The 16,659-nt window shown below is 44.2% G+C and overlaps 1 protein-coding gene across 1 annotated transcript; it reads left to right on the forward strand.

Annotated features, from left to right (window-relative positions):
• The first annotated feature begins 3,272 nt into the window (after window positions 1-3,272).
• ATP6V1G1 (ATPase H+ transporting V1 subunit G1) lies at window positions 3,273-8,221 on the forward strand. The gene is made up of 4 exons (XM_030207248.1): window positions 3,273-3,442; window positions 3,917-3,918; window positions 4,583-4,683; window positions 7,320-8,221. The coding sequence occupies exons 1-4, from the start codon at window positions 3,363-3,365 to the stop codon at window positions 7,491-7,493; spliced, it is 357 nt and encodes a 118-aa protein (XP_030063108.1). The 5' UTR covers window positions 3,273-3,362; the 3' UTR covers window positions 7,494-8,221.
• The last annotated feature ends 8,438 nt before the right edge of the window (window positions 8,222-16,659 follow it).

Below are 16,659 nucleotides of genomic sequence, written 5' to 3' on the forward strand. Positions count from 1 at the left end.
TAAACATCCATTACCCTTCTTGTACTTCATATCTTAAAAGTTATCTGCCTTGTGGTTTACCCCAGGAAAAGGCAGGCTATCAAATGAATTTGGTGTACTCTGAGGACAACTGAAGTGCTATTATTCTCTGTCTCATATCACACACCCAGGTCAGATCCATTTGCACTCTGCCAATCCTCTTATACCATCCCCCCCTAGCCAATTGCACCAGCCCCTCTTTCACCACCAATCCTTTCACTTCCTCTCACAATTCATGTGCTGACTTGCACTGATAATAGGAGGAGAGTGGCAGTACTTGGTAAAGGATCTTCTTTATCTGCCAAAAAATGGGACTGTAATTTAACAAGGAGTTGGACAAAAACTACAGGGTTAAAGAGATGACTCCTTTAATCCTGTATAAAGCCCTGGCTGAAACAGCACTTTTTAGAAACCTATACTAAACATTGAGCAGCGGTAAAAGCCAATATGGGACCTTTTCATTATGCATATGTATTCCATTTGTGAAATGGGGAACCAACTTGTAGATTTCAATCCCACCCAAGCCCCGCCCAAATCATGTCACCTTGAAATTTCTAACATGTGTGGAATCCCAAGTGTAAATAGCAACTTTCTAAAATCAGTTTTTTTCCAATCTGTAAATGCCAGTATTTAACAGGGAAATCTCAAATAGTGCTTCTAAAAATTAACCCCTTACTCTTTTGAATGGAGTAGCCTTATGGTTAGTGCAGTGGCTGGACAAACTGGGGACCTGGGTTGATTCCCACTGCAGCTCCTTGTGACCCTGGCAGTCACTTAACCCTCCCATTGCCCCAGGCACATAAGTATTGCCATACTGGGGCAGACCGAAGGTTCATCAAGTCCAGCATCCTGTTCCAAGGATACTGAGCTGATGGATCTTTGGTCTGACTAGTCTGGAAATTCTGTACAGGAATGATCACGAAGTCCATGGAGAATGATCCTATATAATAATTGCACCTCCAACGTTCTATGTCTGGATGCCTGGGTTTGTAACACACTTCCCATTGGTCCACCCTCGCGATGATGTCAGAGGGCGGATCAGTGAGATGGAAGGAAGCCAGCCACCAGCAGCCCACAGAACAGTGGAGGTGAGGTGAGAATCATGGGAGAATCGCACTCTGGTCCTGCCCTTCCGGAGACAGGAATGAGGGCTGGACAGAGCAGAGCTGAGACAGAAGGGAAGGCAGCTTCTCATTTCCCCCCCCAAACCACCTCCCCGCTCCCCCCGTTTCTATTTCTGTTGATGGCTCTCTCATTCTCCCTGTCTCCTCAGCTCGAAACCTTGGGGTCATCTTTGACTCTTCTCTCTCCTTCTCTGCATCATATCCAGCAGATTGCCAAGAACCTGTCGTTTCTTTCTTTACAACATCCGTAAAATCCACCCCTTTCTTTCCGAGCACTCTACCAAAACCCTCATCCACACCCTTGTCACCTCTCGTTTAGACTACTGCAATCTGCTTCTTGCTGGCCTCCCACTTAGTCACCTCTCCCCTCTCCAGTCGGTTCAAAACTCTGCTGCCCGTCTCATCTTCTGCCAGGGTCGCTTTACTCATACTACCCCTCTCCTCAAGACCCTTCACTGGCTCCCTATCCGTTTTCGCATCCTGTTCAAACTTCTTCTACTAACCTATAAATGTACTCACTCTGCTGCTCCCCAGTATCTCTCCACACTCGTCCATCCCTACACCCCTTCCCGTGCACTCCGCTCCATGGATAAATCCTTCTTATCTGTTCCCTTCTCCACTACTGCCAACTCCAGACTTCGCGCCTTTTCTCGCTGCACCCTACGCCTGGAATAAACTTCCTGAGCCCCTACGTCTTGCCCCATCCTTGGCCACCTTTAAATCTAGACTGAAAGCCCACCTCTTTAACATTGCTTTTGACTCGTAACCACTTGTAACCACTCGCCTCCACCTACCCTCCTCTCTTCCTTCCCGTTCACATTAATTGATTTGATTTGCTTACTTTATTTATTTTTTGTCTATTAGATTGTAAGCTCTTTGAGCAGGGACTATCTTTCTTCTATGTTTGTGCAGCGCTGCGTACGCTTTGTAGCGCTATAGAAATGCTAAATAGTAGTAGTAGTAGTAGTGCTGTGCCTGCTCGACTTCACTGCTGCCGCCGGACCACGAGGTAACAATTTTTAAATTACAGCCGGCACTTAGGAAGGCGAGGGGCAGGTGGAGGACAGGTCCTGCTTGCACTCGGACGAGAGAGAGGGAGAGAGGGATGCGCGGGGATCTGGAACTCAGAGGAGAGGGGGGCATGGAATTCGGAGGGGAGGAGAGGGGGGAGGACAGGGAGCAGGTCCTGGAACTCAGATGAGAGGGGGGCATGGAACTCGGAGGGGAGGGGAGGAGAGGGAGGGAGGGGGTCCTAGAACTCAGAGGAGAGGAGCGGGTCCTGGAACCTCGGATGAGGGGGGCCAACCTGGAACTCGGATAACCTTGCTAGCGTCTGTTTCATTTGTCAGAAATGGGCATGTTTTATTAGTCAAAATAAACATAAGGAATACAATACGCTCAAGAATGATGAAAGACACACTGAGCATCAAATTAGAGGACATCAATCTTGAATAAAAAAGACCTGATTGGTGCAGATAAAATGGCAATCAAAGGTTTCTCCTAAAAGTCTTGGGGGACAGCCAAGCTGGCCAGGTTTTTAAACTTTTTTTTTTCTCAAAAAAATGCAAACATTTCCATGAATTGTTGTAGATATTTTTTTCTGTATTCTAGTTGAAGAATGAGTGAGAGAAACTAGGGTTACTGAGTCAACCCAGGTCAACCTGACAGGTTCATCCCTCTTGGTTTTGCCTCTTGAATTCACCTAAGCAGATTGTCCATTTGAGTTTGCAGACCTAAGAGAAGCAGGCAACTAGGGATGTGTGTGAGGATAACCATATCTGAGGTGTGTGTGCGTGGGGGACTCGGAAAGGCGGTGCGCTTAAGTCAGGGGCTGCATCTCGTTTTTTTTGTAATCAGCCGGTTTATTTCCATTGATTGCCCTTTCTTTTGCTCCAGCATAGCACATCTTATGGGACAGAGATAAAGAAGAACTACAAAGGGAAGCACGGATTAAAAACAACGGACTCCTCTCCTTACAGCTCTCAAAACCTCTTCTATCTTAACCAGCAAGTTCCTTATTTCCATTTCCCTATTCCATCCAGATCACCTGACCCACCACAGCCCCTCACTCAGTCCGAGTCGTCAGCGCCGCTGATTGGCAGGGGAAATCACGTGACGGCGTCAGCGACAGAGTGTAGATTCCCGGAAGTGAGACGGCAACGGCGGCCAGTCTCGCCAGACGAGAAAGTGAGCTTGAGCTAGGGTTTAGAGCCGCTTGCCATGGCCAGCCAGTCCCAAGGCATTCAGCAGCTACTGCAGGCCGAGAAGCGCGCTGCCGAGAAGGTGTCCGAGTCGCAAAAGTAAGTGAGATCGCAAGCCTGAGGGTTATGGAGAGAATTGAGGATGCTGATATTTGGGAGAATATATATTTAAAAAATCTTCAAATATTTGTATCTGTTAATTTTTTCCAAATAACTTTTAAAAAATAATTCTACTCTCTATTATAAGGTACTATTCCCCCAACCGTTATACAATATTTGATAACGTGATCTTAATGAAATATTTGTGGTTTGCCTAAAGCAGTGGTTCCCAACCTGGTCCCTGAAGGCACCCCAAACAGTCAGGTTCTGGAATCCACAATTGAATATTCATGCGATAGATTTGCATTCAGTGGAGGCAGTGCATGCAGATCTCTCTTTTGGTGAATATTTATTGTGGATATCCAGAAAACCTGACAGGCTGGGTGCCTCCAGGACCAGGTTTGGGAACCACTGCCTAAAGCATTCATTACTGTTCGGGGAGGTTACATAGTATGGAAGAGAAATTGTCTGAAGGAGTTGGTATTTGGAAAAACGGAGAAATACAAATGTTTAAATTTACACTGAAGGCCTTTTGGATATTAATTTATTGCTGGTCCTTCAGCGATATATTCGTACCCCTGTTTTTTGTGATAAGCCAGAATTCATAAGGCTGCCTTGCAGACCTGTCTTGTACTACCTTTCTGAGGAATGCAGGTCCATGAGGAAACTACTACATTGTAAATTGGGGTTGGTGGCGGCAGAATTTCCTGTGTGTTTCAAAGAAATGAGGATTTTTTTTTTAATTTTAGCAAAAAAAATAAAATGTATTTGAAATTGGATGGTATTCAATTCTTCAGTGAAGGGCTGGACCTGTATGATTAAAGGGGCAACTGTCATGGATATACTCATTTCTTAAAACACTTGTGTTGCGTTTTCTGTAAGGGAAAAATCTTACTATAGTGTTGTCTAATGTTATAAAGATGAGAGGAAGGAGGTCAACATAATGTACAGTGGTGCTGTGAATATGTTCCTATATTTCATTATTTTCCAGAATATATTTCAGAAAAAAGAAACTTTTTTTGTTTGTTCCATTTAATATGAGGTAAGCCTTAGTCTAGCCTGTCAAAAGGTGGTTTATTCAACTTGAAACATATAAATGCCTAACTGGACATGCTCTCACTAATCATTATTATTTAATAGGAAAAAATCGAAGACTGAAGCAAGCAAAAGAGGAAGCTCAGGTAGAGATTGAGCAGTATCGGATGCAGAGGGAGAAGGAGTTTAAAGCTAAGGAAGCTGCGGTTAGTTTCCAGTAAGACTTATGTCCTGTGTGTGTACTGCCTTAGTCAGTGTTTTTTCCCTTCATGGTAGTTTGTGTTAAGGGCCTCTGACTGCTAAAGTAATGAGGTATCATTAGTCAAACATCCTAACTTTCTTTTGCTAGAAAGGTTTCCTTTTGCACCTTAGGGTCCTTTGACTAAGTTTTTGCACATAATGCACTTAACAACAAAAATTAATGTGTGTTAAGTTCAAAGGTTGTACGCTAATGTTGGAAGGTGTGCCCAGCACTTCCTCTGCAATTACGGTGCTGAAAGCTCCATTACTACAGATTACACTGCTGGAAATTAGCATGGACAGTTAGGGCCGATTATTGAGAAGGCACTAAGGGCCCCTTTTACAAAGCTGCGGTAAGTCCAGCGCAGTCTTACCGCTCGCTAAAAAGGAAGTACCACCAAGCTACCGCAGCAGCCCGGCGGTAGTTCCCACCCCAAGAGCGCCATCATATCTGACGCTACAAAAATATATTAATTTTTGTAGTGCCGGTGTGTAACCGGCGGAAATTCCAGTTACTGCTGGGTTGGTACAGGAGCACTTATCGCCACCTCAGTGGGTGGCGTTAAGGGCCCCCCCCCCCCCCCCCGAAATGGCCACATGGCAAGTGCTTCACTTGTCGCACGGCCATTTCCTCAACAAAAGAAAGACCTACATTTTACCCTGCTGCCGGTAAAAGAGGGCATCGGCGTGGGTCAAAAACATACACCGATGCCAGCACTGGCCCCCCTTTTGCCAAAGCTTGGTAAAAGGGGGGGGCCTAAGTGATCCCGCCCTATTAGTACAATTGACAATGCATGGTATATTTTCCATGCCAACTGCAATCTGTGCCGTGTCCTACCTAGTTCCCATCCCTTAACACAAAAAAAGCACCTAGGACCAGATTCTATAATGGCGCCGAAAATTTGGCACTCGGTGCTATTCTATAAAAAGGCATGGTCAAGTTGAGCACTCAACTTTGGGGCGCGAGGACGTATGCCAGCTGAAATCTGGTGTAAATCCTGGTGTACAAACTGAGTGCGGATCCCCGCTGTTCTGTAACACTGTGCACATATTTTGTGAATGTTCCTGATCTTCCCATGGCCATGTCCCCTTTTGAGTTGCACGTGATCCAATTTAGGCGCCCATTGTTAAGGAATAGCACGTAGCCAAATTGGCACCCAATCATAATTAGTGCCAATTGAGTGCTTGTAGCTCAATAATTAAATCATTGGTGCCCATTAACTAATTACTTTGGTCGCTGATCTGGTATCCATGGTCAATTTTCGGTGCCGTTTAGGCGATGTTTATAGAATCCGTGTGTTTAATGCATTGACACTCGGCGCTTTTATGTGGTAGTGGTTAACTTGCTCTTTTTTACATGTTAAGTGCTTAATGTACCTTAATAAAGATCCCCTTAGTGATACCCATGTGATCTGTGCCTTGCAGATAATTCTGTTTTGAATGTAACAGCTGCTGGATATCATCATGTTGGCTATTAAGTTTCAAAGTTTGTAATCACTTATTAAAGTTAGGTTTTCAGGAGCATAAGATGGATGGAAGCCACGTGTCTTGCCTTAGATCTGGTATCTCTTAGTGTTCATCCTCCTGTCTCTAGTCCTCCAACTCCAGTGATCATTGCTGTGGAAATGTGCATGATATAATTAGGTTTATGTCTTTCGATTATGGTGTTGATGTGAATGGCGTACAGACTGTGAGTTCTTATATATTCCACTTTCTCCTAAATAAGCAGGCTATTTCTGGTCAGCTGTAGGGAATGTGTCTTCTAAAAGTAGTGATAAAGGATAGGGCATTTTTGCAACTTTGTAACATTTTCTATTTCATTACTGTGGGTGTGGAGTATTGCATTGTTTTCTCGAGTAGGTCCTGGAGTTACACCATAGCCATTTCAGTTTTCAGGATAGCCACAATAAATGTGAATGAGAGATTTACATTCATTCCCCATAATTCTATATTTTGCGCCTTAATTTCCGCACGGAAATCTAAGCATATTCTGTAACGCACGTAACTTAATTGGTTAACTAGCTAATCAGCGCTGTTAATTGCATGTTAAGCATTAAGATTTACATGCACAACTCGCTAAGCGTATTCTGTAACATGGTGCGCCTAAATTCTAAGTTGCATTGTTGAAAAGGGAGCATGACCGTGGGCAGGGCATGGGTGTTTCTAAAATCTATGTGCATTATTATAAAATACACCCGCTGTGCGCCTAATTTAGGCATCGGGATTTATGCCAAGTAAAACGTGGCCTAAATCCGAATTTGGTTGTGTGGAGAGGCGCTCAGCGTATTCTATATAGCACAGAGAAATTTAAGACTATTCTGTAAAATTTAGTTGTACTTTAGAGAATACACCTAGGCGTATTTTTTTTACCATGTGGATTTTTCAGGCACCATATATAGAATCTAGCCCATTGTCTTTGTACAAATGTATTTCTTTCATATTGTGGTTATTGTGAAAACTAGACTGTCAAGATGTACTCAGGACCGGCTTGAGAAACACTGAAGTATATAGCATTAAGCTCCTGATTCTGATATTAGGAATAAAACTACAGTGCAGCCATGTGTGTGTTCTGATGTTAATTGCTTGCTTTTTATCCCTTTAGGCTCTTGGCTCCCATGGTAGTTGCAGCACCGAAGTGGAAAAAGGCACCGTGGGGAAGATGAGTGTGATTCAGGAGAGCTATGTGAAGAATAAAGATGAAGTTGTGGAAAACCTTCTGGCCCTTGTCTGTGACATCAAACCTGAAATCCACATTAACTATCGCATTAGTGGATAGAAAAATAGAAAGACTTTACATTACAAAAGTGTTAGCTATAGATGTTACTCATTTGGGTCAAACCTGGAAGAGAAGCAGTATATGTCTATTAGGTGCTTATTTTGTGTGAAGAGGTTAAATTATTTTAATAAAATATAGATCTTCTATAGCAATAAATATTTTAGTGACAATACCTTTTCCTAAGGTTCTCTCTATGCAGAAGTAGTGCTTTATCCAAAGATCTCTTTTGGTATCTTGGAGCTATGCAACACATGAGTGCAAAAAGCTGTGTGAAGCAACAGTGAGCCATAATCCTTGTCTTAAAGAAAAAGGAAATGCTTCAAGAGTGGAGCCTATACCATCCTTGAGTTTTACTGAATGCTGGAATAGTCTTTGGATCTCAGACAGTGTGTTGAATAACAGTGTCACCTCTTCAGTTTCTTATGTGGAAGGAACACATGTAAAGTTGCTAATGTAAAGGTGACATCAGTGTTTAAATGGGACAGATGGATTAGACTGAAAAGTAATTCTGTATTTTGGGCTCATAGAAGCAATAAGGCGACTATTTTGAGTTAGATTATGAAGTGCCGTTAATATACTGGTAACATAACCTCTCGTCCAATTTAAAGCATTTCACCACTGCTAAGTGACATGGACTTGTTCCCTCTGTTGTTTTGTAGCATTTTCCTAAGTTAGAAAAAAATGTTATCTTTCTAAATCCTATTGAAAATAAACAATATTTCCTTTTTTCAGAATCCTCTATTTATATCTTTTGATTCTTTCTCGGAACGTTATAAAAAAAAAAAAAGTATTGGTTGAGAAATGCAACTTGTGTGTGATGGCTGCAGAATCCCTTCATCATAGGAGGTCAAGCTTGATGTTTTAGAGTAGCAGAGACTTCTTCACACAGTCAAAATGCACAATATCACTCACTGTTTCCCCACTTGCTCTCCTTTTCATTATAATGGTGCCATGTGTTAATGGGTCTTTTTTCCCCCTCATAATCCTTATAATCTAGAAATCAAAGTCTGTAACAGGGTCCTGCGCTTTCATCTCTGTTCACACCTGCTGTGATGCATGTGCCAGAAAGAATAGGTACATGTGTGTGAATTTTATTAAAATATCTCATGGAAGTGGAATGGCTTTCATTAATTTCATTGATTCAAAACAATTATGTTTATATCGTTTATATTAATGCCAAACCATAAATACAACATAAAACTAGTGTTTGGGTAACCAACATAACAAAGACCAGATGTACAGTACAGTAGTATACAAACCCAAAGAATAAAGTATGGCAAATAATATTGTATAACATCCCCCCCACTCTCCTCCAACCCCCCCCCCCCCCCCCCCATCACCTACAGAAGGCGGCGCTGTACCCTTGTACTAAAACATTTGATCTTGGTAGATGTAGGGAGTAAAACTTTTATATGTTCAGCAAGTGGCTTCTGGCTTGGGAAGTGAGATTCTTCCAAAAGAGCTCCCAGACTTGACTAAAGCTAGTCCCTGTGGCATTGGAAAAGTCGTGGACTTGAAGATGCACCAGTTGCAGTTGGTAAATCATGTAGGCACACCATAGTTGTCTTGAGGGTGCCAACAATCCATCAAGTCCAATGCCCAAGTAAATGCCGAGATGATTCCCTCCCCCGATCTGCAACCCTGGCCTCCTCTTGCATCTGTGGCAGAGGACATAACAAAATTCATATTCCCTGCTACTATATCAGAAGCTGCATACAGGAGGAGCATCTTCAATAAGGTGGGATAAAAAGAAACAGAAAGGGGGTGGGCCATAAATAACCAGATAAAATTTCCTAAACTCTCTTCTTCCCCAGACCCATCTTATCTGGGATACTCCCCCTTCCTCCCATACAGAAAAAGAAAACCACGCACTCACCAAAATAATCTGGGTAGCATGACAGCTCCCCCACCCATAAATATTACAACAGCAAACTCCTTACGTTAAACTATAGCCTGCTTTAATGATATGAGAGAATATAAGTTCACATTTTAACTGTTACTGCGACTCTGAATAGGAGGAGTTATCCAAAGCAAAAAGTCTAGGCTGGGTCTGAGTCTCGCCAGGGGTACCACTTAGGCAAAAATACAAGAAACCCATGCAGTGTACATTAGAGGGCGTTCCAGAAGTATTTGTATGATTCAAAAATTCCTGTGCCCACTCTGGGGAATCAAATTGGGACCACTTGTCTTGATGGTAAACCTTTAATAGAGCAAGGTGTACTAACATAAATTGGGTGCCCTGCTCCACCAGAGTGGAGCACACATGGAAGAAGCACCTCCGTTTCTCCATTAAGGCTGTGGAGAAATCTTGGAAAATGCAAATTGGTTCCTCTTCAAAAGACAAGTCCCGTTTTTGCCTGTATTGTCTTAGTACTTCCGTGCAATGTTGAAAGCTGTGAAATTTTGCAATAATAATCCTTAAAATGACTTCCGGTCTTTGCCAGGGCAGACCCAGCAGCAGTGGAACTCATAGGCTGCCTGTGGCCTGCACTGGGGCTTTCTCTCTGAACCATCTCACCCCCTTCTGATGCAACTTTCTGTTTTTTGAAGGGCAGGATGGTTCAAAGTGAAAGCCCTGGTGCAGGCCGCAGGCAGCCTATGAGTGCCGCTGCTGGCGCTGCACAGAGAAAGACGAAGTGATTTTAAGGCATGGGAGTGGGGGAAGGGAATGAACTGCAGATCTTTGTGAGGCTGGACCAGGAAGGGAAGGGGGGATGTGGTGGGAGGGAGAAGAGAGGGAAATGCAGACACATCCCCTGTCAAAAATTCCTGGGTACGCCACTGTCCCCCTCCCGGCCTACAAGTGAACATTGTGACAAGTGGGCACATAATTGTATGCAATCTCGGTGTAGGAACAAATACTATTAAGCAAACAGATAACTAAATAAATGCAGCCACATTTTAGCCACAATTTTGGCTGCTTTTTTGCTGGTATTTTTCAAAGGTGCATAAGCGTCTATGTATCTTGATATAATAGGCTTTAAAAAATGCATATAAGAGCATAACAATCACCATACTGAGTCAGACCAATGGTCCATCTAGCCCAGTATCCTGTTTCCAGCATATCTGGTGTTTCTACCAAGGCCCTCTCTTATACAAGTAAAATTACTTTTCACTTTTCTGCACTCTTACTTTGTATGCAGATGCACCCCAGGACAATTTTATTATAGCCCATTTGAGCATGTCCAACGCTAGTCTACATATTCAAATCCTTTATAAAAATTACCCTGAAATGCCTTTGATACCTCATGAAGCTTTCTTTCCCAGACCAACTATAAACTTGCTGTTGGTTTTTCAGATTACTTTCAAATTGTGGTTCACCTTTCACAAGAAGGGATGTGCACCCCAATATCCTAAGATATGTTGGATGCATAGGAAACAGCTTTTCAAAACAATAGGGGGTGTTCAAGCCAAGCCCACATTACCATGGGCATAAAAAGAAAAACAAATATGATGAGTCATGGGCACCATGGCTGGTCCATATTTAAATGAAGACCACCACAACAGGAGTGTAGTGATCCAGAAATATGCCCTGAGCTGCATTCCCCCAAGCTCTCCCACCCCACCGTGTTGTGGCCAAGCAAAGGAAGCCAATGGATAGGGTACAATTTTTAGCGCCCTGCCTCCCTTGCACCTTGTGTGACTGCATTAGCATTACAAACCTCACTATGGCCCTGCACTGCAGTTAGTGGACATATGTGCCCAAAAGAGGGGACTAGGGAAGCACTGAAAGTACTAGTCTCTCTTGCTTTCCCAACCCTAGCCCATTGGTTTACTCTCACCTCACTCTTCTTTCCCCTCTTAGGCTATCTACTCTCTATATATGTCATCTCTGATACTTTGGTCCATACTTTGTAGTAACTCTGTGTTACTTTGTACCATACCATGTAAGCTGCACTGAACCTGCTATCGAGCGGGAAAGAGCGGGGTATAAATGCTACCACCTACACTTTTCTCCTTCCACTCAGTCCACAACAGTCTCTAACCTGTCCACATAATGCACTTTCATTTCTCTCAAAACAGGCCCACTTCTTTTTGAAACTTCTCTCTTAATCTCTTCTTCCTCCTCTTGTCTTCTTATCCTAGTTTCCCATCCCTTTTCACTCTTTATGCATAGTTTGATTTATTTTGGGGGGTTGGGTGTGTTTAATCCCCCCCTATTTGATCCACTCCCCATTTTAAACTTCTCTGCTTCCTACTTTCCCCTGATCTGAGCTGTTGTGCTCCCCCTCTTAGTTCCTCTCCCTCTACCTAGTCAACAACCCTCCCAGCAGGCTTGCTTCACTCATCTCATCACTTGCCCCCATCCCTCACTCCTCCTCTTCATCAAATTAAGCTCACATTTTAGTTTCTTATTCTCCCTTCCCCACACCATGGATCACCTTCCTGCAACCCATTCTGAAAGACCCAGAACATCTCTATTTCTTTTCATCCCCTGCAGAAGTTCTTCCAGTATTCAAGGACTGCAGGATAGCATCAGTTCCATGCCCAAAAAGTACCTACTCACTGCTCCACCACTGCATGCTCAAACCTTGGAATATCAGCAGTCAGCAGCTCCAAAATCCCAAGGCCACAGCAGCACAAGGTGCTTCCTACCCTCAGCCTGAAAACTCCATATTCTGAGTAGGAGACCCCAGGAAATAAAAAGAGTGCATTCACGTTGACCCATTGTGTATCAACCCACCTGATAACTTTCTGATGTTCAGAGATTAACTGGTGGCCTAGGAGAGTTTTGTTAAATTTGGCTAACCAGTGAACTGTGCAAAAATGGAAATTGACACCCTCTGGTGCTGGCAGCTTTGACATACATTGCAGTACAACTTTCTTTCTCTCATCCTACCACAATCCCCTTGTTATCCCTTTTCTCAGCAACATTATCCCCCAACTCCCTCTTTCTCTTGTCCACAGTGGTCCCAGCACAGACCTGGGGAACCCCACTATTTACTCTTCTCCATGCAGAATACTGACCATTCAACCCTACTTTCTGTTTTCTATCTTTCAACCAGTGGAGGAGTAGCCTAGTGGTTAGTGCAGTGGACTTTGATCCCGGGGAACTGAGTTCAATTCCCACTACAGCTCCTTGTGCCTCTGGGCAAGTCACTTAAATCTCCATTGCCCCTGGTACAAAATAAGTACCTGAATATATGTAAACCACTTTGAATGTAGTTGCAAAAACCTCAGAAAGGCAGTATATCAAGTCCCATTTCCCTTCCCTTCTTAATCCACAATAGGACTTTACCTCCTATCCCATGACTTTCTAAGTTCCTCAGGAGATGTTCATGAAGTACTTTGTCAAATGCCTTCTTAAAATCCAAATACATAATATCAACTAGCTCACCTCTGTCCACATGTTTATTAACCCCATGACATAAATGTAGCAGATTGGTGAGGCAAGATTTCCCTTGCTAAATCCATATTGGCTTTGTCCCATTAGTCCATGCTTTGTATATGAACAGTAATTTTGTTCTTTATAATAGTCTTCACCATTTTGTCCAGTACACACATCAGGTTCACCAGTCTATAATTTCCTGAGTCACCTCTGGTACCCTTTTTAAAAATTGTCATTACATTGGTCACTCTGCAAGTTCATTTATTAGTTCTATCAGTACTCTAGGATGTTTATCATCTGATTCAGGTTATTTGCTACTCTTTATTTTGTCAAATATCCCCATTACATCTTCCAGGTTTACAGAGATTTGTTTCAGTTCTTCTGATTCATCATTAAATATCATTCATTAAACACTATGAGGGAAGGGAAAGGCTGGAGGCGAGCCCACTCGCTGTGCTGTTTTCTTCACTGTCATCGCTGCAACTGAAAATAAAAGGTTTAAACATGCGGGGGGGGGGGGGGGCAGGAAGGAACAGAGAGGAGGGATATCGGGGAGCTGAGGGAGGGCAGGCGGGGCTGGGTTGGAACTGAAGGAGACTGAAAAGGGGGAGCTGGGGAAGTCACTGGACATGGTTGGGATGGGAGGGGGTCAAAGGAGAATCGTTAGACGTGGATGGGGGGAGGGCAGAGGAGAATCACTGGACATGGATGGGAGGGGAGGGCAGGGGAGAGAAGCGAAGTCACTGGACATGAAAGGGAAGGCAGGGGCAGAGAAGAATCACTAAACATGGAGGGAAGGGGCAGAGGAGAATCGCTGGACATGGAGGGGAGGGCAGAGGAGTGAGCAGAATTGCTGGACATGGATGGATGGAGGGGGCAGGGGAGAGAGGACATTTGCTGGATATGGATGGAGGAGAGGGCAGGGGAGAATGGAGAGTTGCTGGACATGGATGGAGAGGAGGAAGCTAGAACTTGGGGACTGAAAAGGGGGAGCTGGGGAAGTCTCCCTCCTACCCTTCCTCTCCAAGATACTTGAACGTGCCGTTCACAGCTGCTGCCTTGATTTTCTCTCCTCTCATGCCATCCTCGATCCGCTTCAATCCGGGTTTCGCCCTCTACACTCGACAGAAACTGTACTCACTAAAGTCTGTAATGACCTGTTCCTTGCCAAATCCAAAGGTCACTACTCCATCCTCATCCTCCTTGACCTATCCGTCGCTTTTGACACTGTCAATCATAATTTACTTCTTGCCGCACTGTCCTCATTTGGGTTCCAGGGCTCTGTCCTCTCCTGGTTCTCCTTTTATCTCTCCCACCGTACCTTCAGAGTACATTCTCATGGATCTTCCTCCACCACCATCCCGCTCTCTGTTGGAGTTCCTCAGGGATCTGTCCTTGGACCCCTTCTTTTTTCAATCTACACCTCTTCCCTGGGCTTGCTGATCTTATCTCATGGTTTCCAATATCATCTCTATGCTGACAACACCCAGCTTTATCTCTCCACACCAGACAACACTGCGGAAACCCAGGCCAAAGTATCGGCCTGCTTATCTGACATTGCTGCCTGGATGTCCAACCGCCACTTGAAACTGAACATGGCCAAGACAGAGCTTATTGTCTTTCCACCCAAATCCACTTCTCCTCTCCCTCCACTCTCTATCTCAGTCGATGGCACCCTCATTCTCCCCGTCTCATCTGCCTGCAACCTCGGAGTCATCTTCGACTCCTCCCTCTCCTTCTCTGCGCATATCCAGCAGATAGCCAAGACCTGTCGCTTCTTTCTCTATAACATCAGCAAAATTCGCCCTTTCCTCTCTGAGCACACCACCTGAACTCTCGTCCACTCTCTCATTACCTCTCACCTTGATTACTGCAACTTACTCCTCACTGGCCTCCCACTTAGCCATCTACCCCCCCTTCAATCCGTTCAGAACTCTGCTGCACGTCTTATCTTCCGCCTGGACAGATATGCTCATATCACCCCTCTCCTCAAGTCACTTCACTGGCTTCCGATCAGGTACCGCATACAGTTCAAGCTTCTCTTACTAACCTATAAATGCACTCAATCTGCAGCCCCTAATTACCTCTCTACCCTTATCTCCCCTTACACTCCTACTCAAAACCTCCGCTCACAGGACAAATCCCTCCTCTCTGTACCCTTCTCCACCACCGCCAATTCCAGGCTCTGCCCTTTCTGCCTTGCCTCTCCCTATGCTTGGAATAAACTTCCTGAGCCCATACGCCAAGCCCCCTCCCTGCCCATCTTCAAATCCTTGCTCAAAGCCCACCTCTTCAATGTCGCCTTTGGCATCTAACCATTATACCTCTATTCAATAAATCTAGACTGCCCCAATTTGTTTGACTGCACATTTGTCCATTAGATTTTAAGCTCCTTTGAGCAGGGACTGTCCTTCTTTGTTAAACTGTACAGCGCTGCGTAACCCTAGTAGCGCTTTAGAAGTGTTAAGTAGTAGTAGTAGTACATGGATGGGAGGGGAGGGTGGGGGGTCAAAGGAGAATTGTTGGACATACATAGAGGGGAGGGCAGAGGAGAATTGTTGGACATAGATAGAGGGAAGGGCAGAGGAGAATTGCTGGACATGGATGGGAGGGGAGGGCAGGTGGAGAGGAGAAATCGTTGCACATGGATGGAGGGAGCAGGGGAGAGAGGAAATTTGCTGGATATGGATGGATGGAGGAGAGGGCAGGGGAGAATGGAAAGTTGCTGGACATGGATGGATGAGGGGGAGGGAAGTCAGGAAGGAGATGCACATGTATGGAGGGGAGGGAAGAGAGGAGAAATGCTGGACATGGATAGTGTGGAGGGTAGGGAAGAGAGGAGAAATGTTGGACAAGGATGGAGGGAAAGAAAGACTACAGGAAGGAGACGTACATGGATGGAGGGGAAGGGAGAGAGGAGAAATGCTGGACATGGATGGAGGGGAGGGAAGACAGAGGAAGTAGATGCACATGGATGGAGGGGAGGGGAGTGAGCAGAAATGCTGGATATGGATGGAGGGAAAACTGCTGAATTTAAGGGCTGGATCGGAACACTTTGAGGGCAGATACTGAAACTCAAGGAAGGATAGAGACATACAGATGGAAGACAGGACGCATAAGGACACAGGAGGATGGTGGACATGCTGAGTGAAAAAATATCAGATGGAAAGAAGACACTGCATAAAACAGAAGACACTGAGACCAAAGCGAATAGAAAAACTAAATGATCAGACAACAAAGGTAGTAAAAAGTATTTTATTCAGAATTTATAAATTGGAATATATTAGCTTTTGGAAATGTGCATCTGTGATATTTTGCATGTAATTTTCAATTTTTCTAGTACTGCTACATGCTGAGTCTGACTTCTTGAGGTAACTTTCCAGTTCAGTATTTTGCCTCCAAATTTTTTTATTTCTAGTTCCTTGTGTCATATCTGTTGTGTCATGTGTTTTTCATGTGTGATCATTGGGTGCAGTATTCTGCTAGTGTGCAGTATTTGCTGCTCTTTTTGTTTTGTTTTTCACTAGATAGTGTACTGTTTTAGAGCCCAGTGTAATTAAAAGTGCTGCCTTTCCACGCATAAGGTTGTAGCTCGTCCTGTCCTTGGAATTAGTGCTGTTATGGTTTGGTAAGTTTATGAGTATATTTTTTGCACAAGTTTGTGTATAGTGTTTTGCAGTGGAGACATTGTGTGTTGGCCTTACTGAGCTGGCACCAAAACATCAGAAAGGGTTTTAGAGCCTAAATCGTGACACACTACCTCTTGAAGGATCTACATATAGAGTCTATGCATTTCTAAGGTCAACACATTTTAGCCCCCCCCCCCCCGGTGCCGCC

Source organism: Microcaecilia unicolor, chromosome 6, assembly GCF_901765095.1.
Source record: "Microcaecilia unicolor chromosome 6, aMicUni1.1, whole genome shotgun sequence".
Lineage (NCBI taxonomy): Eukaryota > Metazoa > Chordata > Amphibia > Gymnophiona > Siphonopidae > Microcaecilia > Microcaecilia unicolor.

Excerpts from the sequence above, each read along its gene's own strand:
- ATP6V1G1 (XM_030207248.1), top strand. The coding sequence starts at position 3,363 with ATGGCCAGCCAGTCCCAAGGCATTCAGCAGCTACTGCAGGCCGAGAAG. Across the intron at positions 4,684-7,319 it reads TTAAAGCTAAGGAAGCTGCG|GCTCTTGGCTCCCATGGTAG; the intron begins GTTAGTTTCCAG and ends TTATCCCTTTAG.